The sequence below is a fragment of the Hypomesus transpacificus genome, chromosome 19, assembly GCF_021917145.1.
Source record: "Hypomesus transpacificus isolate Combined female chromosome 19, fHypTra1, whole genome shotgun sequence".
Classification (NCBI taxonomy): Eukaryota; Metazoa; Chordata; class Actinopteri; order Osmeriformes; family Osmeridae; genus Hypomesus; species Hypomesus transpacificus.
Genome location: NC_061078.1, coordinates 14,168,709 through 14,193,816, shown reverse-complemented (window position 1 = coordinate 14,193,816; position 25,108 = coordinate 14,168,709). Strand labels below are relative to the sequence as shown.

At 47.9% G+C, this 25,108-nt stretch overlaps 1 protein-coding gene across 2 annotated transcripts; it reads left to right on the top strand.

Moving 5' to 3' along the window:
* Window positions 1–301: 301 nt before the first annotated feature.
* usp10 (ubiquitin specific peptidase 10) lies at window positions 302–21,267 on the top strand. Of its 2 annotated transcripts, XM_047042234.1 has the most exons (15): window positions 303–566; window positions 5,868–5,936; window positions 6,553–6,598; window positions 7,000–7,059; window positions 8,285–9,514; window positions 12,022–12,113; window positions 12,245–12,354; window positions 12,570–12,628; window positions 12,727–12,830; window positions 13,335–13,434; window positions 13,641–13,818; window positions 15,089–15,254; window positions 16,083–16,227; window positions 17,220–17,285; window positions 19,035–21,267. In XM_047042234.1, the coding sequence occupies exons 1-15, from the start codon at window positions 546–548 to the stop codon at window positions 19,220–19,222; spliced, it is 2,634 nt and encodes an 877-aa protein (XP_046898190.1). In that variant the 5' UTR covers window positions 303–545; the 3' UTR covers window positions 19,223–21,267. The 2 variants fall into 2 exon arrangements, with proteins under 2 accessions (XP_046898191.1, XP_046898190.1); XM_047042235.1 differs by lacking the exon at window positions 7,000–7,059 and having other exon boundaries at window positions 302–566.
* The last annotated feature ends 3,841 nt before the right edge of the window (window positions 21,268–25,108 follow it).

Genomic DNA, 25,108 nt, shown 5'->3' with positions numbered 1-25,108 from the left:
TTACACCAATTGTACTGTCTAATCATTTCACAAACAATGGAACAATGTATTTTAGAGAAGTTTAGTGAGAAATTTGTCGGTTGTAAATTAAGCCTAAAATAAATACAAGTTTGGAGTAAAAAACATATTTATCAGTTCATGAAAATTAAATGTAACTTGTTGTAACCTGATCTTAGTCATTTACGTTTTCTGATAAGAGACACCCTGAGTAGGTTTAGTATATAGAAATGTGCACGGATTCCAACCCGTGAAGCCAGCCAAACACTGGACGTAAAGACGCACGCGTTCACTTTTGAGCGGAGCACACCGTCCAACCGCGCGCCAGCTAGAAGCAAGGAGGCGAGACAGAAATGGCGACGGCAGGGGAAGCAGCGTGATATGCTGGAGGAGTAGAATAACCCAATAATACGACTGTCAGTCTACCGTTACGATCATTATAATGATGTCGGAATAGGACGTCTTTTGTAATTGTTATTACAAAAAAGACAACACCTTCCCCGGAGATCACGTCTTCTGATTGGAAAAGAGAAAATCTAACCGGGAGCATGGCTTCTCACAGCAACCAGGTAGACTTGCTAGCTAGCTTGCTAGAGAAACTCTTCATGCTGCCCCTGAAACGTGTGGCTGTCATTTACATGTGTTTTACAGTGTGGCTTTACGTTGGTTGCAAAGTCGTCTTAAAAAACACAATTTATTTACACACGCGTTTATGAAGTACTGTAATGTCATTGAAAAGTGGGCTGAAACCGTTTTGCTAATGCTTTCCTAAGCACTAAAAGCCTTTTCCCCATTGAAACACCAGCATGGTATAGGCCCGAGGAGCCTCCATTCAAAGTAACAAACAACGGTAGCCTTTGTAGATTAGTTGAAAATGGCACTGTGGATTTACAAAGGTGGACACGTGTTGTTAAGTATAAATGTAATACATTTGCTAGACCCCAACAGGTGTCACTGGCTTTACTTTGAGGTTTTAGCTAGCGTGCTGTTTAAAATTGCTGCGTGTATGTGCACGGCCCATCTGCTCTCTGCTCCGACAGGCCTGCTTATCCGATTGCAGATTTTCATAACGGTTTTGGCCACCTTGCCAAGTCAAAATGTCTGTGTCATAAACTGTCGACGTTTTGTATCAATATAATAAATTACTGTCAAATATGTTTGTGGTATGAAAACGTCTTGTGTAGTTTAATTCATTCAGGCAGGCCAGTTTAGCCAACTAGCTACTGTAGCTAGACAGCCCAACTTAGCTTGCTGCCAATGCTGTTTGTACAAGAGGCGCATAAATGGAGCTACTTAGCATAGCACTAGCTTACCAATATTATTAGCTAGTTCTACTGTTCTGGTGGACGCAGGTGGTGTGGCTGGGACGGGCCTTTCACCGAGCAGGGGCGGTTTCCGTGTGAATCTAAACCAGTGAGACTTGGAGCTCAGGCACACACCACATTGATGTTGGCAGTGGCATGCACCACAAGCTTGGTTGGCTTTTTAGTTAGATATCTAGCTAACTCATGTTGAAGCTGGGGGAGACCCCCCCCCCCCCCCATAATAATCGGCTGACGGCTAACGCTAGCTAGCTATATTTTGTTAGGCCTTATGTGAAACGGGCTTCTCAGCGATCTTTTGAAATATACAGTTGCGTCCAAGTTTAATACAAATGTGGCATTAAAGCAGTTTGTCCTCAAGCGAACAACGTTTATTCTCAGTTATCTGCAAGCAATTTCTGTGTAGCTTGTTATTCAAGTTAAACAAGACGACAAGCCAGCTAACTACCCGTGCTAAATCGGCTTTCCAGTGCTATAGCAGTTAGTCAAATTGCTCTAAGATAACCATGGCTCGTGATCTTAGTCCTAAATTCAGCTAGACTTTCTTACACTGGGTTTCTCTTTGCTGAGCCGGTGAACGTTACATCCATGTGTGACATTATCTTTCTAAGATGCTAGCTAAATATTAAACCAGCATTGATCTTGGCGAGGCGTTTAGCCAGCTAGTTTTTCTGAGTCATTCTGAGATGGCCCTTTTGCACCCTTTGATCATGTGTTCCCGTCCTCCCTGCATGAGTGACAATTAATGTCATCCTATTCGACCATTGGGATGTGTTCTGTAGTTTCATTCAGTGTACTTGTATCTTATTGTGCTAATCCCATACTAACGATGCCTCACAAAAAGCGTGAATGACAGGTTAATGCAACTTTTAGAAATGGGATTTGGTGCAGAATATGTAGTAGTAGTAGTAGTAGTATGCTTTGCTAATGTTGGCTATTTGGAATTAAGAGATCATTAAGGCACAGGCCAGAAGAGTTTGGTTTTACTAAAGTAGGTGGACTTGAGAAGCAAAAGCGGGAATAACATTTTGGTAGCAGGACTTTCAATGGAGTCTAAAATAATTGGAGTGGCTTATAACCACTTGGGTGACAATACAATTCCATACAACAAACATTCTGGATGCTCTGTCCACTAAATGTCTAACTGTATAGGAAATAGTGCAACTTCCTCGAAACAGGGTGTTACTTCCAATCATCCAAACAAATGGATGCTCTTCAACCGATGGGAGTATAATCTCCATTCAAATGTTTTAAGTGAAAAGACATTACTATACAGAGTTAGTGAGTTGGTAAAACACAGCATGAATGTAGCCAGGCTGGATTGTCGCAATGTCATCTGAGAGGGAGGTGTGGCCTGGCAAAGGGGTGGTGGGCAAAGCCACCTAGGAGCTCGGTGCCTGATGGAAATAGGAAAATGGCATCCTTCTGTCAGTGGAACTGAATCTGCTCATGTTTGGCTCCCTTACCCACTACCCTCTTCTAATGGACTATCTAGAGGCTGATGGTTCATTTCAAAATATGAACTGGTCTGCTCATGGTGGCTGGTGGCCTCTACTGAAAGACCAGCTCCTGATTTTATAGTCCAGAAATGGCACATGAGGCACAAATCGTTGGCTTTGCACTTGGGTAGGTATTTGCCTCAACTGTAGGGTGGAGCAGGGGTTGGTGTGCTGTTTGTTGTACCCTTGAAAGGTGCTGCAGCCGCATGACATTTGACAGAATCCCTCAGCTGTTGGAAATGTTGGAAAGAAGTCTAATGCCAATTGCCCTCTGCAGTATCTGTCTCCTAGAATGAACACATGACAGGGATGTTCCCTGCTCAACGTAGTCCTGTTCGGTGTTTAGACAAGGTTTTCGAGGTGTGGAGAGTCACTGTTTTGACTCGTAATACCTCATGTCCTAATGGAGACTCTTAACAACACATGCTCAGACAGGCTCCAGGGGTTTGCTTGAATTGTCGTTGACCTTATTTGTAGTGTTATATTTTCAAGCTCTGCCAAGTCGGCTAATAGTGATTCTTTGCATTCCAGTGACGGTGAGAACACCAGACGTGGGGTAAGGCTGAATGCTGGGCCAATGGGAAACAAGGCAGAGTTGGGTGAAATAAATGATTCTTTCAGGTGTTAAAAGGCTGGAGTGTTAAGTTATCTGACATACCCTGTTCATCAGGTGGGAGCAGATAACGATCTTCAGTAACTTGAAATTCTAGTGATGCAGCTATTGGGACACGTACTTATTGCTTGCTAGTCGATTTACATATTCTCAGTCTCTTGTTATGCCCTTGTCCTACTAAACCACCCATACACCTGCTTCGTTTCCCCAAAACGTCCCTCTTCCTAAACTGCAGGATGCCTTTTTAGTTTGTTACACGAGTACCAAAAATGAAAAGAGTGTGCAAGTGCTGCAAAAGAGAACACCTGTCCGATGTATCTCCATCCATCCGTGGGAGTCCTAGCACAGGCCTACTCCTTGTCTGTCTCCCCTTGTCTCGTTAGCCCCTCTCCTACTCCCTCATCTCGGTAACGTGTGGCTGTCATAGGAGCACGTTGAAATAATACAGTTGGCTAATTTGGGTTAATCCTCCGCCAAAACGAACAGCGAGGGAAGCTTAGTGTGGTACGTGTGGCACGCCTGCAGAAAGACGCAAAGGGACATTCTTTCTGTTGTGATTGTATTAGCCTGTCCCGAGGCCGTTGGATTACATCTGGCTGTTTGTCGCTTGTAGTGCCAGTTCAGCAATGTTGGGCCCTTGTTTGCGGAGAGTTACATGTGCTTGAACGGCACTTTCTTTTCTTTGTGGGCTCCCTTTTCATGTGCCACTGTTTTAACGCTTTGGAAGGATTAGCTGCCAGGCCGGCGAGTTTTTCGCCATTTCTTCACGGCTCCATAGCTCCATGCAACCGTGAACATGTTTTCACATGTCTATTTGAGCATTTTGTATTTGCAAATTGTTCCCTTTTTGTTTTTGCTCCACATGTCTATTTGAGCATTTTGTTTGCATGTGTAAATGGCGAATATCGGTATTTGCAAAATGTTCCCTTTTTTCTCTCCAGGAGTAGACAAAAATGGCAGGGTTTTATTATTAATGTGAAGTCTTGAGTGGCTTCCACTAACTGAGCCAATGCTGGTCTTGTCTGCCAAATAAGCACCAATTTGCACCCCTGAGTTGGGTTGTCATTGTGCAGCAAGTGTAAGAGACCTTCAATTACTCTGCAACTGGGATTAAGTTAATTATAGCCAGCAGGGGGAAAGCAGGTTATCTTTACAAGGCTATGTGTCTCTGTTTGTAGCATGTAACACACAGGCGATACTGGTCTCCCTCTGCTCAGGTCTGAGTCTGCACACTAACTTGGTGTGGGTTTGGTCATTCCCCCATTTCAAAATATGAACTAACATTAACACTTAGTGCTCACAGTCAGGGTCCAGAGTGATGGATTGCTAGATGGTGACAAGATATATGGAAGATTGCAAGCTTTATGAATTGCCAACAAATGATACATCAATCAAATTTTTGTGGGTCACAAAATCCACTTTTCTAGGTTTCTGTTTGACCTAAAAAGGTTTGAAGTATGTCATATCATGTTTTTTGTTGTTGTTTTTTTTAAATTCTCTGCTGCATATGAAACCTTCCCCCATGATGTTCCATACAGTTCCACCAACTAGGGTGGTTAATTGCAGGGCACTCCTCCTGCAGTACTATCTCCAAAGGAGTCTTGTGCAGCGAGTTGGAGTAATCCCTGTTTGAACCTGTGGGATTTGAGGGTCACAAATCCAGCATCCTAAAGACTGCCATCCCTCCTGTCTAAAGTGCACACTCAATGAAGCTGTAGTCTTCCTGCCTGAGAACAGCATGTGAAATATGCAGAGGTTGATGCATTGATGCAGAATGAGATTCCCAAACTTGTTATAAATGTAATCACTGGAGGCAATGTATCTGACTGGTGTGGGAGTGTGTTTTTTATTCATTCCCCACTCATGTTGACGGTTTTATATTAAGTCACCCTCTTTGACTCATGCCACTTGTGTAAAAGCTGCAGTTGCAGATTTGTAAAATTGACCTGCGTCCTACTCGTACAACATTCGCCTCCCAGAACGTGTTGGGCTGTGCGAGCTAAAGCCAGTGAGTCAGCTCACTTCTCTTAGGTGGGCCGCCGGCAGCCATTTTGCCATGCTAATGCTACATGACTCATCACTTGCATGTTGTCCTTTACGTTTGCTCAAGCCAATGTTGCGCTCAGAGTTGTCCGTTGAAAGCGTAGCTCCCAGGAGCCCCTCGTTCTCCTTCTCCCCGGGTGTTGTCCTCCGACTCTGTCAGTTTGTCAATAAAAGGTGGACGGACCCTTTGACGCCCACATCTATAAAATTCTCTTTGTGTCCCGAGCAATTGACACAGCAGCCCTTTAAAAAAATAAATATGTTAGCCATCTTTCCCAATTCCCCATGTTTGTACGGATTTAATTTTATTGTAGTGCAAAAATATTTTCTGTGTGTATTGAATGTGTGTTAAATTCAATGACTAATGCTATTTGGTGTGGTCTCTCTCCACAGTACATCTTCGGGGAGTTCAGCCCTGATGAGATCAACCAGTTCTTTGTGACTCCACGCTGTTATGTCGAGGTGAGGTTACAGGCAGAGAAATGACTTGCAGAGTCAACTGTTTAGCAGCAAGCCTCCTCAAATGGAGAAATTCTGACTGGAATGGACTATGATGCTAGAGTACAAGGAGGACAATTGATATCAAATTGACTTTTTCCCCATGCATTGTGGATAACATCATTTTAGGCTGATGAACTGAGCACTACCGGTCATTCCAGACCCTCTCATGAATTTTCTTCCATCTTCGAGGGAGCGCCAGCTCACTGGCTGCTGCTGGTACTGGTGTTGCAGCGACTCCTAATCTTAGAACAGTCATGGTTTTAAGAATGGCCTCTCCTAAGCTCATTAGCATACACACATCTTTGAGCGTAGATTTAGAGCCATGCCCTCACCTGCTCAGTCGAGATGTGCAAAGCATGGAGCGCCATGGCTCTCCGGCCCCCATGCTCCCTAACTGGGGGGAAGCTGACAGAAAGCACGAGAATGACTAGTAGTCCTATCTGCCCCGCCATTCCAAAGTACACAAGTTGCACAAGATGGGCTTTGTTGATAATCCGGAAGCATCTGATAACAGCCATGATAAGGTTGAAAATGTATTTACAAGTTCTCTTTGTGTCCCCCCCCCCCCCCCTAACAGCTTCCCCCGTTCAATGACAAAGTCTCCTGCGTCAGCCAGTCTTCAGGTAAGTGCAACATCTGTGAACAGCAATATTCCCACGTCCAAAGTGCCAGCTGTGCTAGCCAGGGCCGGACGTCACCTGGCTCCTGCCCGATGTCAGAGCTGTGTCCCAGAAGCCCCAGACACGCTCTGTCCAGTGGGGCCTCAGCCAGGCTTACCTGACCTGCCTGGCAGAGACGAGGCCCTCGTTTTGTTTTTCTTTTTGTCTTGATTACAAAGTGATTTGGCTCGAGCTGTAAGACCATTTCTGTTCCCCCCTCAGAGAGGAGCTTTTGGGACTCGCCCTCTTTTTTAGCCGTGACCAAAGTCAAGTAGTGTGACAGCAGCCACCTCTCTCTCTCGAGCAGGTGCCCTTCCCCTTCTCATAACACCTGATTTTGACCCTGATTTGTATTGATCATTCAGGAAGTTACTGCACTCCTGCTGTGCCATACATAACGGAGTCTATGAGACGGCAGGTTTGCGGTGAGTTTGGGGTCCGTCACTCCTTGCCTTATTTACTTGTTGATTGATTGATTTTGATTTTTGCTGAAGAACTCAAACCCAGGTCTTAAAAAACTGGTGGCTTTCTAAACCTTGCCCCTGTACTCTCTCTTACTCTTGCCTGTTCGTACAATCTTTAAGGCTTTGCATGCTTAGATACCGTAAGGGTCTCTCTCCTGCATCAAACGCATATTGCACCTCGGCAGGGCTTTAATTTGACTGATTTTTGTATTCCATCCAGCTTTTCCCCCTAGCACTACCTGGATGGTCTGAGCCCTGCTCCCTACTACACTCACCAGGGCATAGGGATTGTTTTACAAGACAGCTAACACGTATTGAACACGCCTCTTGAAATCTCTTGTTTTGGTTGGGTTTGATCTCTGAATGTATTTTTCTTTCTCGCTCTCTTTGGCTCTCTCTCTCTCGCTCTCTCTTGCCCTTTCTCTCTCTCTCTCGCTCTCTCTCTCTCTCTCTCTCTCTCTCTCTCTCTCTCTCTCTCTCTCTCTCTCTGTCTCGCTCTCTCTTGAATGACCCCCCCCCCCCCCTCCTCCCAGATGAAACACTAACCCAGGACACTGTAATCTCTTGAGGATTGAATCAAGTCTCAGCATCTTATCTAACTCCGTCTCACATCCCCCCCAGTGGGAGCAGGGCTGGGGGTTAGGGGCTGGGGGTTAGGGGCTGGGGGTTAGGGGCTGGGGGTTAGGGGCTGGGGGTTAGGGGCTGGGGGTGACCCGTCTTGTCTGCTAGCCCGGCAGCAGCTGCCTCGTGTTCTGACTGTTGGGACGATCTGATCCGACCTTTACTAACGGGTTTCCATGTGTTCACCTTCAGCCGTTTCTCTCACTGCAAAAAGCTGCCAATTTCAACATGTTTTTTAATTCATACTTATGTTAACCCGAATTAGGCCAGGTATGAATGGTTAATGGTGTCAATGTTTTTTCATCTGCTTATTTGGTAAGTGTTAATTCAGTAAGTAAGTATGTAAGTTCAATTATGTCAGTTGCTTTTGTGAAAGTAAGTTGCCTAGAAAGTGTGTTGAATGTTTTACATATCCAAAACAATTCTAGAGACATTTAAATCATCCGTCTTATTTGAGGCTAGACAGAACGGATGCATTGTAAAAACAATCTCTAAAGGCCGATGTCATGACGCGGATGAAGCCATATCAACCTCTGTTCACATGAACCTCTGTTGTCCTCCTCAGGCGAAGACTACCAGCGGATTGAATTTGGCGTCGACGAGGTGATGGAGGCAGAGCCTGCGGGGGCGAAGGACCCTCTGTTCAAGGTGTCCAGTACCCTCAACCCTCAGGCCCCCGAGTTCATCCTGGGGTGCCAGCCGTCCCAGAAGGCCCCGCAGCAGGACGACCCTCCAGTCTCCGACCTCCCGGACGGAGGCCACTACAACTCCCAGGACGGGCCCGACTCGGAGCCCTCCGCCCTGGACAGTCTGCAGTCCTGCCAGGACATGGACGGACCAGGCGGCCTGGGCCAGCGCGAACGGAAGAAAAAGAAAAAACGGCCGCCGGGATACTACAACTATCTGGAGGGCGCGGCCGGGAACAACAACAATAACAGCGGCGGGGCTGCCGACGGCATGCCGGGGGCGGGGCTGGTGAACGGACACGCGCTCAGCTCCTCCCCCCACGACTCAGAGGACATGGCCGGCAAGACGTCGCCCGGGGCCGAACTGTCCGCCCCCGGCCCCGTATCTGGCGATCCGGCCGATCAGAGGACTTGCGACAGCCCCGACGAATCCTCTTTGGACTTCACGAGCGGAGCGGCGTCTTTATCAGACGGCCCCAACGCGGTGTCCTCGTCCTCCTCCTCCTCGTCTCACAGCGGAGGGGTGGCAGAGGGGGTCAGGACTGCAGAGCAGCAGCCGGACCACCTAGTCCCAGAGAGCCCTGAACTTGTGGGCAGCGGCAGGCACAGCCCCTGCCCCGCCTCCCCTTCTCCCCCCTCGACGGCTGTGGTCGGCCCCCCTGCCACCACGGCTACTGCTACTACTGAACAGGAGGAGGACGTGGAGGAGGGCGTGGTGGCCAACGGGCTGGCTGAGCCTGAGCCAGCAGTCGGTGCAGATGGACCCAGGGAGGACTCTGAGACAGGGGAGCAGGCCCAGGAGCCGGCCCTCTCAGCGGAGCCTTCCTCCACCTCCTCCCCAGACTCTGAGGCCCGGCCGGTAGGGGCAGAGCAGACCCCGTCGCCTGCCCCCCTGGCCGCGCCCGCCGCCAACCCCCCCAAGTCTTGGGCCAGCCTCTTCCATAACTCCAAGCCCCTACCTGGAGGTCCTCAGGGCTTTGTGGAGGTGAAGAACGTGGTGGAGGTAGTGGCTCCCTCCCCGGCCACTCCGGAGCAGCCTGAGAAGGCTGGGGAGGTCAAGGAGAGCCCTGTCCACGTGTCAGAAGATCCTATGGCCCCTAAACTTGCAGGTAGTGTATACATCTACTGGGTGTGTCACAGGGTGTGTCACAGGGTAGGGCATCTCCAGTCACCCACAGCATATCCCAAAGTACCGTCTGCTCTCCCTTTTAAATGGTTGGTTTGGGGTGTCCACGGTAACAAAAATTGAAATGTATTTATTTATTTCCAGACCTGGACAAGACGAGGAAATGTTAGATTTGTGCTACAATAATTATTTTTTATTTAGTGCTTAGTCTTATGCACATGGGGTAATTTAAAGGCCAACTGCATGTTACCGCCATTTTATATTCACTTCTTTGAGAATGTACATGCAGAAGGGTAAATGAAATTAGGATTTTTTTTTTTTACAATTATGAAAAGTAGGTATTAAGTGACGGGATAAGTCAATGTATCAAAAAGTGTTGGTATTGGTTTTATCTGCCTTTTTGTTCTTCTGACATTTCAATTATTTGTTATAAATAAAACAAGTGAGTAGGTTTAGCCAGTCAGCCACTTGGTGGCAACCTTGAGACATAATGGTTGCCTTGTCAACAACCTGTAGGGAGTGGGAACTAACATCTCTAATTACCTGTGAATATGTCCTGTTCATAGAGTATGTGTTAATGAGCCACAGTTTAGACATGCATGCTCATTTACCCCAGTGTTTCCTACAGTCATGCAAACTATTTATGGGCTAATCAGATTAGGCAAAACTGAGGGTGCTCGGATGGGCAGACACTAGGTGGTGCAAATACACGCACACCACTCTAAAGCCAGAGTTGAACGATGCCTCTCTGATTGGTTCAATCTCACACTTCCCCTTTCCCCTCGAGTTCTCCTTCAATTATTGAGACCGGGTAATGTACCTCTTTGAAGGAGGCCTTTTGGGATGTTCAGCCATTATACAAAGCAGGGATGCACTTAGAGCTTAGATTTCAGCTTCCTCTACAATGACCATACTAACAATGTTGCGAGGGCTGTCTGAAATGGCCTGGGCCAGCTGGACCACTCAAATAATAAGTTCAGTAACACATCAACCAGATCATATGAAACTCCTGACAGACAACAACAACAACAAAAGCAGAACAATAGTGAGGATCTGATGTGATCTACTTTGTTTAGACCGCTTGTGCAGGGTTTAGATCTGTCATCCTTTGGTCACATCTACCAACCACCAGGCCTTCAGGTGTTTTCATTGGAGCATGTGAATTGTCTTCAGGCAACCTTTTGATTGAGTTTGGAGTTCTGTTGCACAGCCATGTTTCAGTTTCATCACCCTGGCCTTGGAACCCTGCAGATATGAGGGGCTGTGATAGTGAGCAAAACAAGTTTATTTTTATTTTTTTACTACTGGTCTTTTACAAATACTTCCACAAAGCCTTTTAAATTCCACTCATCATTCCAGATCTCCCCAGCCTGTCAATGCAGTGAGACGAGAGAGGGAAAGTTTTTCCGTCTAGATGAAGCTGGGGCTTAAGTGTGCTAGACCTGTCAATAATTCAACGTGAAGACCCACGTACCGCCAGCTACAAACTCTTACTTTAGTAGCCCCAGTTCCTTGCGCGGATTGGGTGCCCCCCTCTCGCGAAGACCCCTGAGGAGGAACAGGAAGCTATTTCCAGAGCCCTTACGGCGTCTGCTCCCACATTTCACTTTGATTTGTTACCCCTGAACCTGATCTTATCTGGGCTGGAGTGAATATAAAAGTCCCCACTCTTTCTGTCCCTTAGTGCAGTGGTTCCCAAACCTGTCCTCAGGGACCACCTGTCCTGCATGTTTTAGATGTTTCCCTGCTCCAACACACCTGATTCAAATGCATGTTCGTTACCAAGCCTCTACAGAGCTAGATAACGACCCATTCATTTGAATCAGGTGTGTTGGAGCAGGGAAACATCGAAAACATGCAGGACAGGTGGTCCCTGAGGACAGGTTTGGGAACCACTGCCTTAGTGAAATATGTGGTTTCTCTCCAGAATGATTGACTTTGGAAACCCTGTTATCTGTATCTTGACAGTCATATGGCTATCATTTGCGGTTATTGTGCGCGTGTGTGTGTGTATAGGGTGGAACAAGCCAAAGCTCTGAACCTACTGTTTGGCCTTGTTGTAATGTGTGGGATTGCTATGCTTTTTTTCCCCCATCTCATTCTGTTGATTGTCTGCCTATTTGCGTTGGGAGTGGATGTCCACGTTACCATGGGAGCTGTGTTGTCAGTGACAGCCTCCCTTCCTAGGCGTGGCACAGCATCGTCTCTCTGTCGCTGCAGTGTCAGGAGGAGACACATGAGCCCATGCGTCGCTCCAGTACAGTGGACTGAGAATGGCATGGTAGATCATCAGACCCCAGTTTAGCCGGCTCGGGTCGTCTTTGCTTCACTTACATGGCCTAACCATTTCGTCGTATTTATCCACGAAAGTCCACAAAACAGTATATCTTTAGTGTTTGCGTGGCAATTCTTTTTTGGGGGCGTGTTCACGTGGCTTTTCAATCGACAGCCTGTTCAAAAGAATGCGTGTGTTTTGCTTGAATCCCCCAGAACTAATTGAGAATGTGAAGTTGATACACAAACCAGTGTCTTTGCAGCCGAGAGGACTGATCAACAAGGGAAACTGGTGCTACATCAACGCTGTATCCTTCCGGCCCAGTTACATCACCTCAACGCTTCCTAGTTGTGTGTTGCCCCCTCCCCCGTGCGGCTGCCAGTGCCATGTGTTTGTGTCGAGGCCAGTGTGAACCTTGACCCAGATCCCCCCCCCCAGACCCTGCAGGCCCTGATTGCTTGTCCGCCCATGTACCACCTGATGAAGTCCATTCCTCTGTTCAGCCACACCCAGAGACCCTGCACCTCCACGCCCATGATGGACAACTTGTAAGTCTCCACCCACAGCTCACCAGATGGGTTTCAGTCCGAATGGGGACAGTGCACCTGGGTGTGTTGGTGACCACGGTCCTTGCAAATAGGACATTCATGGAAATCGTTACATTTGAGAGACATTGAAGGTTGTCGTGTCCAGGCTCATGAATGCGTACTAATGTGAATCTATAGATTTCTTTTTTTGCCTCATGATATTTCTCTGTTTTTAGTGTAAGGCTTGTGAATGAGTTCAGCAACATGCCCGTGCCATCGAAAGCCAAGCAGCAAGGTAAGCAGTCCGCACACATCCCTCCATGTCTGTTCTGCTCGAGACGTTCATGTCCCTGGCCCTGATGTGACGTGACACTGATGTCGCCGTCTCCACAGCCGCCGGAGACAAGATGATGAAAGACGTTCGGCCCGGAGTTCCCTTCGAGCCCACCTACATCTACAGACTCCTCACCCTCATCAAGTCCAGCCTCTCAGAGAAGGTATGCTCCAGGGAGCCCTAGGTACCGCGTTTCTCTCTTAAAGACTAACAAGGGATATATTATTGGGAAATCCATTAGTCATAGAGGTGTTCAGATTTGTTAAAGACTCATTGCTTGCTCCCGGTGTTGGAAGAACTCCAAGTATGAACAGGAAAGCCTCTTTTCAGAACATGGCTCTGACTGGAGTGTGGAACAGACCGTCTGTGCCTGCGTTGGGAAATCTCCAAACCCTTTTCTCTAGAGCCAGGCTGCTGTGTGCCGAGTCAAGTTATTCATCAGGATTCATTCAGAACGTGACCGAGGCTATTCTCTCTGACCACACATTCCTCTGTTCTCCTCTCACCTGGAGCGTGTCCCCCTTTTTTGCGCACTAAGATGTCCTGTATGTGTTCAGTAACTCGGCTCTGTTTTGTCTGTGCATGGGTGTGTGTCAGTGCTGAGTCAGCAGCGTGGCCCGCAGACAGCCGGCTCTGTGTTCTAATTAGTGCTGATGACTGTTTCCAGGGCCGGCAGGAGGATGCGGAGGAGTACCTGGGCTTCACCCTCAACGGACTGCACGAGGAGATGCTCGCTTTGAAGAAGCTCATCTCGCCTCAGGAAGAGAGTGAGTAACATTTTCCTTCAGTTCCTTCCGAGGAGTAGCCAACTGCGATGCACTGAAACGCAAAGAACATCTCAATGTTCACGCGCCGTCGCGCGCCTTTAGTATTTGCTGGCTAGAGTATTTTGTTTAGTTTTTTTTTTTAAACCATTGTTCCCATGGCACCCCTGTAGTAGTTGTGAAGAAGTGTCTCTGACGTCTCCTAACAGAGCCCCCCACACCAAACGGCCCAGAGGCTCAGCCCGGCGTGGAGGAAGACCCTGCCGACAAGGAGGAGGGCAGCGAGGACGAGTGGGAGCAAGTGGGGCCCAGGAACAAGACCTCCATCACCCGCCAAGCTGACTTCATCAGCACACCCATCACGGACATATTCGGAGGGCACATCAGGTGAGCCCGATCGACCGTGCCGCTGGGGGGGTTCGTGGAAGGTGTCACCCCCCCCCCCCCCCCCCCCCCCCCCCCCCCCGTGAACTGTGCTCGAGTCAGGCCCCCGAGAGGCGTGGAGACGCCCGACTCAACCGCCGGGTGCAGCCAGAGGAATGGGCAGCCCGCCGCGGGCTGTTTCTCCACCGCTCCTTTTTCCCAGGGCTTTGTTTTCGTTCGTGCTGAGCAGCAGAACACCGCGGCACCAGCGGTGTCTTCACCTTTCTTTTCGTTGGCCCCGACTCTCTAGTTCCCGGTCCGACACCAGAGACGCGAGCATAGTGCCATCTTTATCTGGGGGGGCCGCCCCGGTGCCTGCGAGCCCCCCCCCCCCCCCCCCCCCCCCAGGTCTAACCTCAGCTCATGGTGCCATCACAAACAAGCCCTCGGGCCACCAGCTGTCTCTGGCCCTTCTCTGGCCGTCTCAGCAGGGTGCACTCGCTCTTCAGAATAACACACACTGTGGACGGCCTGTGGTCGCCTGGCTCAACCACCTAACAGCGGGGGGACACGCGAATGTGTACACATACACACAAACTCCAAACATGTTAGACAGTGTAAAAGCCTGTGAGGGTGTGGCAGGGCTAAATGATGCAGCCCTCTGAGGTCTCTCTGGTCTGGCACGCTCCTGCCCCGGCTGGGTTAGCGACACTCCCCCAGGATCTATTTTCTCCCTATCTGAATGTCGAGGTAAGATCTAGACAAGGACAGACCGTCAGCAAGCATTGAACCGACCGGACTACTTCTTCAGAGAAGTTGTGTTGCACAATGTCTCACACATACACACACACACACACACTGAGCTCTGCTGTATTCATTTCACATTTCCTCCCTCTGGGAGGTGAGAGTAATTGGTTTGGCTGAGGGAGAGTCGTTGGAGCAATTCTGAAAAGATTTTCTCCCAATTGAGAGATTAGTCCGACCTTTTCACACTTGTGGCCTGGCCGTGGCGCAACGACCGTTGGAGCTGGAGTTGACACATTTTTGATCAATTCCTGCCACAAAATGGACATGGGGGATGGAGAGTGTAGTTGGAGAGGGGGGGGGGGGGACGATGATTCATAGAGGGTTCTTTTGGCAAAAGTCTCACACGCGTTATGATAGAAATGTATCATTGCCAAACTTTCCATGCAGTTTGTCGGTGAAGGGGCCGATATCTCCTGGGTCATACTGGGTGTTGATGCCATGCTCCAAGATTGCTCTGAACTCTTCAACGTGTGTGCGTGTTCTCCAGGTCGGTGGTGTACCAGCAGAACTCTAAGGAGTCGGCCACCCTGCAGCCCTTCTTCACCCTGCAGCTGGACATCCAGTCTGAGAAGATCCGTACGGTCCAGGAGGCCCTGGAGAGCCTGGTGGCCAGGGAGGCGGTCCAGGGCTACACCACTAAGAGCAAGCAGGAGGTAGGCAAGCACACCTGCTCAGGCCCACTCATGCCCAGGCCCTGATTGGCCTGATCTGGCTCTGCACTGGACGATGGTCCCTCAATGTTTCCCTGCAATGTTGTGGTTGGTTTAGTGTTTTCTCTCATGGCTTAACACCAGATGCATTGATCCGCTCTTAAACTCCCTAAATGCTTTCTGTCGTTTACCTCCCGGCGCTCAAAACCTAAGAGCTGGTCCTTTTTTGTACGTTAAGAGTCCAGGGTGCTTAGACATTGGAGATGTTTGTCATTGCGGAATCTCATGTCCTCTCCAGTATTTGGGATACAGTTCCCTCTCTCTCCCCTGACCCAGCCCTCTGTTGTACGGACGAGTTTGTTCTGAAAGAGTCCCTCTGCCTGTCCCCTGTGGAAGCCCCCTCAGGGTGTTAACCAACCAAGTCTCGTTTCTGTCCTGCCCTCCTCCCGTGACCAGCCTGGGGTCTCCTCACGCTGGGGCTGGAACACAGTGAGCTGCCCGGGGTCTGGTGGAGGACAGCTGGTCGACAGGCCCTCGGGATCCTTGCCCTGGTTCCCTCACGGCGTTTTAGACTCGGCTGATAGTTGCCGATTGAGGAAAAACGGCTCGACTGTCATTCGGATACGTTGGCCGTGGCATCAAAGCTCACCTCAAGCTCTCGGGCTTTGAACATAAACATTCCGTTTTAGAGACTTATTTCCAGAGGGTGATTTAGAAGATGGGGTTCTGTTCTAGATTAAGGTTTGACGCCGTTTTTTTTTCCTGTGCGTCGTAAGTTGTCTGTGGATGTTTGCGTTTCTAAAGTGTCGTGTGTGTGTGTGGTGTGTGCAGATCGAGATCAGCCGAAGAGTGACCCTGGAAGAGCTTCCTCCGGTGCTGGTGCTCCATCTCAAGAGGTTTGTGTTTGAGAAGACCGGTGGCTGCCAGAAACTGGTCAAGAACATTGATTACCCGGTGGACCTGGAGATCAGTAAAGGTGAGCCTGTCTGTTGTTACGTGTGCTCCTCAACACCCAGTTCAGGGAAGTCAAGACGCCCAATCGTTTCGTGCTGTGTTTATCTGTGTTCCAGGGTGTAGGGACGTGGTCTAAAGTCCTCTCTCTCTCTCCCCCCCACCCCCCAACACAAGCACGTAGCACACTAGCTGATCCTACATTTCTAAACCGCACCTCGTTCTGACGGCATCCAGTCAGCAGCAGGAGATAGGATTTGCGTGTGTGCTCCTACTGAAGTCCCCCCCCCCCCCCCCCCCCCCCTCGTCCAGGCTGGAGTGTCCAGCCTGTGGCGGCCTCACACCTCATCAGTCCTGGGCCAGCCAGCCTGTATTTACCGCTCCGCCCCGCCCCGCCCCGCCACACCGGCCCACATCCAACTGCTCTCAGACGGAAATATTTATAGAGGAGCCGTCATCCCACATTCCCACCTCCCTCCATAAAACGCGACGCCATTTTGGCGTCCCCTGCCAAGTGGGTCGTGTGTTTTAATATCCGAGGTGATCCGTCAGGATCCGTGACCCCCCCCTCACGCCCCAGTGGACGGTTCACGTGGGGATCCTGTAGAGGGTACCTCAGGCTGGGCCTCTGGTGGCCAGTATGGAACAGACTTTCTGTAGCCTGTAGGCATACCCGGTTTACAGAAAAATGTATCTAATTCGGGGGGGGAAACCTTTTGGGTCCAGCCCGTTTGCTATTCAGCAGCTTCTAGAAGAAAAGGAGGCTACGTCTTATTTTGTTTAGAGCTGAGGCGGCTAGCCAGGATCGTAGCTCACTCGGACTGTTGTAGAACATGCAATCTGGAAATGGTTTTCTAAAGGCTACAATGATGTGTCTTTAAAGCGGCCTCTATTTACATATTGCTTTTCATGGCACACCAACGAAATGATAATAACAAATGGAGCTTGAGTGATATCGTACACTTTTTTTTTTTTTTTTCCCGGAAGGTGACTTTAATTTTTCTTTGCCTTTTTCAGATATCCTGTCCTCTGGGGTACGGAGCAAAATCTTCAAAGGCCAAAGAACCTACAGGCTCTTTGCAGGTATGAATTGTTTACATTCACGGTGTAGCAGTAACGGGCAAGAACGGGACTTGATGGCCCTACCAGCCACATTTGTCACCTCTGCTTGTCTACCTTGTTTACCACACACACACACACAACACGTCACAAGAAAGACCTTGACACTCAACAATGTGCTGCTATATTTCTGGGATTTTAGAAATGTCCTTGTGCAAATCCTGGACGTGGCCAGCGATGAGTCAGAACAAGTTGAGTCGCTTTGGGAGCTGTGGGAGTCCACATGATGGGCTGTTTTTTTCCCATGTTCTCGCTCAGAACGTTCCTTCCTGGACTGCTCTAACGATTGCTGAAGTTGTCACCGACAGTGTCATTCCTGTGGACTAGTGCCAGGGGTCTGATCACCTAGCTTGGGGCTGTTTCAATCCTGGTCCTCAGGGTCCACTGCCTTGTATGTTTTAGACGTTTCACCTGCTCCAACACACCTTATTCAAATGAAGGGCTTGTTATCAAGCACAATGCAAGCTGTGATAGACGACCATCCTTCCCCACGGATGCCCCGTCCTGCTGTAGTTGAGGGGGGGTAATGTAGTGATTGTCCTGCTGTCTCCAGCAGCAGCTCTGTCAACACACGGTGCACCCCTCCCTCCTTCACGCCTCTGTGATATGTTCAAACACTCCCTCCTGTGTAGCTCTGCTCGGAGCAGGCTGGTCATCTCACCATACATCAGGAGTAAATTATCTTTAGCTGTTTATTTTCCTTCGGTGGGGCTGGGGGGGCGGGGGGGTTCCTCACTTGTCAGAAGTTGACAATTGCGCCAGACAACCATTGCTATAGCCGTGAGACGTTTTTACAGTTAGATCCTGTTTGAAGAGCAGAGTTCAGCCTCCCTGACCATTTGAACCCGGGGCTTTGAGAGGAGCCTGGATTAAGTCGACATGCCACACAGGCTGGAATACAGGCATACTGTATCTGAAACAACAGCTGCTATGGCAACCAGAAACTTCATGTCCATTCATAATAGAAGCGTTACCAGGTGCGGAGAGCCAGTCATGTATCTGGTGGAGAGTCGTGGCTCAGATGTTCCAGAGCAGGAACAAGCTGGTCTTCAAGTTCTGAGCACTGCTGCTGATGTCAGATAAGCTGGAGTGATGCAGCTTAGCTTCTGAGAGGTTTGAGTTTCTGTAAATGGCCTAGATGTTGAAAGGCGCGTGAGGCAAGCCCTCTGTTCAAGTCAAACGAATGGTCCAGGACGTTTTCTTAGCACCATGATATACGTCTGTGTTAAGAAAAGTCACAAGTGGTGGAGCTCCCAGCCAACTGGTAAAGGTGGTCTCAGGCTAATAGGATTTCAAGGTTAAGGCAATCTCGAACACATGCAACTAGCCAGACCAGGGATGATTATCCCATATAAAAAATGATGGACAACATACTATTTTGTTCATGCTTTTCCCCATGTTTTCCCATTCGGCCACACGTTATCCAGTGACTGGAATCTGCCCGACATATGATCAGACATGTAAAAACAAGCGTTAAGGACATTTTGGTGTTAACTATTCGCTGGGGACATGATACCCAACGCCTGAATCGACACCAGGCTGTGAAGTGAGGCCTCCTTTGGATGCTGGCTACCTAGCCATCTGCGCTGGCCAACGCTGAGCCTAGAAGGCTTGAGCAAAGTGGGTAACACAACGTCCACTCCCAGTTGGGGCCTCGCACAGAACACACCAGCCCTCTCACTCACTCACTCCGTCTCCCTCCTTTCCCCACAGTGGTCTATCACCATGGGAACAGCGCTACGGGCGGCCATTACACCACGGACGTCTTCCACATCGGTCTGAACGGCTGGCTGCGCATCGACGACCAGGCGGTGAAGGTCATCAACCAGTACCAGGTGGTGAAGCAGTCTGCCGAGCGCACCGCGTACCTGCTGTACTACCGCCGCGTCGACCTGCTGTAGACGCCCCTCCCGCACACACACTCACACACGTACATACACCCACATACTTCTCTCGCACACACACACTCAGACACAGCACACTCGTACACTGGCATACATGGATAGGCTTACACACAGTCATTCGCTCATATGCATACACACACACACGTACAAACGTATGAACAGGAGCACTGCCCAACTTCTTCTCTTGCAAGATTTTCCTCCCCCTTGTCCCCCGCTTTCCAGAGAGACAGCTTTTCCAACAACGCCTTTTTTCCTTTGATCTTTTTGGAAGAAGAGAAAAGGACACGTTCTTAAAAGGATTCCCTGTGACAGCTTCCTCTTCTCTGTGCGCCACTGCTGTTTTTGTTTAGTTACGTTTTTTAATGCCGAGAGGAGAGACTGTTGAATGGACATGGTGTGTGGGGGGGGGGGGGGGGGGGGGGTGGCATGGGCGGGGGTTGAGGGGTTGGGGACATGACACTTGACTCTTAGACCAGCCTGGATCAGATGGGGAACAGTGGACTCACCCCCAGGAAGAACTCTGAATATCTATCTATACCACCGTAGGTAACAGGTGGACTGTTAGACTGCTGGAGAGAAGTTGTTCTATTTTTCTGTTTTGTTTCTTTTTGTTTCGTTCTCTTTTTTTTTTTTTTTTTGAAAATGGCATCTAGAAAAATCTGTGTTTTGCCTTTTAGTAAGGGGAGTTGTTGGCCGTATGAATTTGCAACAGTTTTAAAAGAAAAGAAAAAAAAGAAGAACCTGTTGAAATTTGCATAGTGCTTTTGGAAAAAGGCCCAGCACCAGCAAAACGTCAAACCAATACCGTATGAGTCTACACACTCCCTGGGCGAGACGCTCTTCACAGCCACCACCTCCTCTTCCTCCACCTTCCTCACCTTCCTGATGCTTTTAAACCTAGGTAACACTTGAGCCATCAAAAAAATAGAAGAAACAAAAGATGGGAGAAGAGGTGCTGCAGTGTGTTGAGACTGAAGTTTCCTTGTTTGAGAGAACCTTGCGTGGTTTCTGGGTGTAGAATTAGAATGACTATCTGAAACAATTTTAATGCGCTTTAGGATTTAAATGACGATAAAAATAAAAAAAAGCTTCTGTGCACGCAAATATAACTGATCAATAAAAGACGTGGATGTGCAAATGCACATTTTTGCAGATATTTAAAGATTAAAATGTATAAAAAAAAAAAAAAAAAAAAAACGATTCTGAATCTAGTTAAGGGTCACCTGATTTGACTCTAAGGGGTTGCTGGTTCTGAGGGTCTTTCCTGAGTATTCACACTGGAGACGGAGCAACCATTGATGACAGATTCCATCGCAAAAATCGTTTTATTTTGTACCTCTCCTTTCTCCCTTACATCCTTCATCTGTCGATTTCCCTGTGCTGGTTCGAAAGCTCCAAGCTGTGCTTTTTTTCGACGGCCTGTCTGGTCCGTGTGGAGTTATACATGTGAGAGCCACATCACCTCCCCCCCCCCCCCCCCCCCCCCCCCCCCAACTCACCAGAAAGAGGGGGCTGCCTTAGGTTCGGAATGCAAGGTGTTGTAATCCAAATCTCCCCTCAGTGTATGAGTCTGACCCAGTCAGGGTGACAACTGGAAGTCAAACGTCTGTAAAGTGTTATGGGATTGTACCTAACCTCTGCATTTCCTTTTTTGTGGCTGTGAGCAGTTCCTCTCTCTCTCTAGAGAGAGAGACACTGACTGTTGGGGGGGATGGGATCACACCTGTGCTTGGCTCTAGTTATGAAATCCCCCCCCCCCCACAATAAATGCGCACAAAAGGAAATCATGTTTGCTTTTGTTTTCAATACTTTGCTTTTGCATCATTTATAATTCATTGATTGTGTTAATTTGAGGTAAAGTGGGGATAAAAAAAAAAGTCATGTCATGTTTTGTGTTATTGTTTTTTTGACGGGGCAAACTTTGCATTTGTTCAACATCACCATGCCCCTTTCCTCAGAATTTAACTTGCATCTGAATTGGTATTTGAGATAAATTACCCAAGGTAAAGCACAACAATGAATAAAATTGTACAAGTTCTTTGCTTGATCATATTTATTTCTTTATCTTTTTTTTCTGTTGTTTTGGATCCGTACTTCAGCCTAGCCAGTATTCAAGCCATCACAGGAAGTACCTGAGCTGTAAACATTCCTTGGCTCAAGGTGCTTGTAGAGCAGGTGTAGAGGGGTTCACTCCTGTACTGTCCTGAATACAAATCATGTTCTAAACATCACTTTGTTTACATGCACACCACATGTAAAGTTACATGCACATCGACTGGCACACACACTTACACACACCCTTGGCCATCAAATAAAACGAGGTACAAGATTCAACACGGTGTCAATCCAACAGGACAAGCTTTTTTTGCCCTCTTTGGAGTTCATTAATTGATGGTGGCTGAGACTTATTCAGGATATCTCCAAACTTTTCAGTTAATCATGTGTATTTTCTGTAATAGACTTATCTCAGTGATACTCCTCAAACGATTCTCTTCCATGAATTGGCAATATAATATTTTGACAGTATATTGTGTTTATAAAGTGACTGCCTTTTTACAGTCTTATTTGTGCAGATTTGGTTCCTTCCATAGTTGTTAGCATTTCCTATGGGCATGTAAAGTGAGAAGCTTTTCCCCCGCTGAAACCAAAGGATCCAGTCATATTGACCCTGTTGCCTTTCATACTTGCTCTAATGCTCTGAAGCCACTTTTTACTTTCACCCCTGCATCTCCCAGTTTCAGTTGTATCATCTCATGACACTGGTTGCATGACTCATTCCACACAGGAAATGGAGCTGATTTGTTTGTATTATTATGGTACTCTTTATAACCTTAGTGTTGTGCTGATGGCGATGTGGTCATTTCTGATGCACTCATTGTTACGACGTTGGTTTGATTAGTGCTTCTCTTTTCCCCCCCCTGAGGAACATTTGGAAGAATGAAGATTTGAAAACCGAAGGATGGCTTTTCTGTTGTACGAGTTTTAATCCTAATGTTTTTTTTATGAGTATGGTCAGGAAATGTGCCGGCGAATTGCTTCAATGATGTCGTTCTGTTTAGTTTGTGCTCCCTAACACTATTGTCTGCTGAGAGCTTGTGTTGGGATATTGACCTGAAAACAAATTATATGCTGTCTTTTCATCTTAAGCCTCCAGCGTTCTACTATTTTGTTTATTGTTCAAATAAAAGATTGTGGAAAAAAAAAGCAGTTTGCCAATGAAGTCTAGTCAGAAGACTGCTTAGCTTTCTTATGATACTTTAACATCTGTCTCGACACCTTGGACTGCCCTACAGAACAATGTGCACAATAAACCAAAACAAAAAGCCTGAAATAAAGGAGAAACCTATCCTACCAGTGTATATGTGCATGTATTGTTGCATATGTTCAAACAGTCATGTAAAGTGGCATGTAGTATCCATTATTTAGCTGACCATGTCCGGATTTGTAATAGTGCAGCAAATGTGTAGCATTTACAGTATATTTGATATAACCTCTGAATTGCTTTGGCCTAGCTGGCTGCCTTCCATTCCTGACTCGAGTGTAAAGGCAACGAGGCAGTGAGCTCTTGTTTGGTTTACCCAGGCTGGCCCCGCTTTCTAGAATGTACCAAGACTTCCCTCCACCAGTTTTTGTGGCGGTTTGTCTCCAGAGATAATTGGACCTTTTGCTAAGATGCTGTATGAGTTTTCTTGCTCTAAGACTTTCATATGTAATTCAGCATGGCATTTTGCTTGTTAATGTTACAGCGTAGCTAAAGATCCCCTCTTTATAGGCTTGTGGCATGGAGCGCAAATTATAGCTGTGCGCACCCTACTGATAGACCACCTATACTCTAAGTAGTGTGCCTTTCAACCACACTGGCCTGACGGCATGCATTGCTGCTTGTTTTCCCACCGACTTTAAGACTTGGAGTGGATGTTTTTAGCCAGGATATATTTCAAAACAAGACAGTTATTTTTCAAGACCATGTTGTAGTGTGGAACCTGGCTGAGGTTCTCTAAAGGAGGTTGCGCCAATGAAGGGTTGCTGTAGATTGAGCTTTAGTGGGAGACAAGATTGGTGTCACTCTATGGAACATGAATGAGATTGGTATCAAGTGTTACATTACAAGTGTAAACATTGCAACCACACATACTTAGTGTACATGTTAGGTCCCAATACCTGCTCCCTTCCACTGAAGACATGAGCTTTGCGGTATGAGGAGAGAATCGTCTGCGTAGTCTTCAGACTGTGGACCGAGAAGATCATGATGTCCAGAAATGAGAGGTCCTGCCTATGTCTTTCACACCTTCCTGATGAAGCGTTGCAACGGAGTAGAAAAACGTGCTATTTCACTTTTTAGTCCAACATATGTGGTTACAACTGTGGTTATCAACATCACTGGTCCAGATCTGTCCCCAACCGCCTGGTTTCTTATTTACACTAGCATTGTTCTTGGCCCCAGAAAACTGCAATGCGAGACCTCAATTTCCTGTCTGTAGTAACCAGCTGTAGGCAGCAAGGTCAGTAAAACAAGAGCGAATGCAAATAGTCTCAGAAGGTCTTCCTTACAAAAACACTTTGCTGTGGTGCAGCTTACACATTTCATTCATTTGGCGTTTGAATGGCAAAGAGCAGTTACAGGAACTCCTGCCCCTACTGTTGGCATGGGACCAACCCAGCCCGGTCAAACAAACTGCTGTCCTTGAGACAGGAATGCCAGGCATGCGCTATTCTTCCTTGTGCTTCTGACTGGCGAGGATGGTCCTTGTGCCCTACAGAAAAGAGTCCGAGGTCCTTCTTCAAACTATTATCCTCCCATCATGCCAAATTCCTATTCATGTGAAAAAGTTTCCTCTGTCCGGACAGACTCCATTTCTCCCAATGGGTTCCCTTGCTGTGTCGTGTATGTCAAACTATATGGACCTTGTCCTGTCTCTATGTACACGCCCCCCCCATCTCCCCAGTACCTCCTCTCAGCTCCCCTAGCGTTGCCATGTTTCAGCTTCCTTTTCAGGGGTTCCTCCATGGTACCCCACTGTCGTTAAGGGCAACAAACACACCATGGCGACCAGGGCTTAGAGGGTCTCCTCACCCCTCTCCAAATAAACCTCAAGCTACGGGAAGGGAGGGGGGTTCCGAAATAGTGCTGATGTAAGTGTGACCCAATGTCTGCTCTCTCACTGGAGCATGACTTCTGGACAAGGGTTCCAGTCAGTCAAAGGTCATGGTTGCTGTCTTCTGACATGAGCTTAAGGAAACGCAGGGTCATGCTGGATCCCTCTGCCCTTATGGGATACTAGATTATAACCGGCTGTTCAGCCCAAGGCCTGTATTAAGTAATCTCCTCTTCTTCTAGTAACAGTGGAATTGTGAGTAAACTCCTAAATTATGTTTTTTTCATGGGAGGTTCTATCTTTATATTCGACGCTGAGTTGAATGTGATCTGTTCACAGGCCTCAGAGAACAGCACCCCCTTGTGGACACACAACTCAACCATCAAACTTTGACAGACTTCATGGCTGATCTTAGAGTCCAAAATGGGACTGTTTTTCTTTATGTTACATGGTAGTACTAAAACTTAAGACCTACGCCTCACAGAAAAGGGATAAGAGGCCATAGAGAGGGTGCGTGAAAGGGAGAGAGATTTTTTCATCCTCTGTCCTTCAGTTCTCTGTTGACACACGAGCAGCTGTAGTGCTTTGGCACCTGGGCACAGGGCCGGAGTGTTTAAACTGCTGAGTTTCAATCTAGGTTTCTCGGGTGATTGGAAGAAAAAAGAGGCAGCCTTTAGCCAGCTACACACACTGTGGCCTTTTTGAACAGCTGTAGCCAGCCTGAAAAGGCCAACAGAAGGCTTTCACCCTGGAAAACGTACATCAGCCCCTCATCACTGACCAGTCA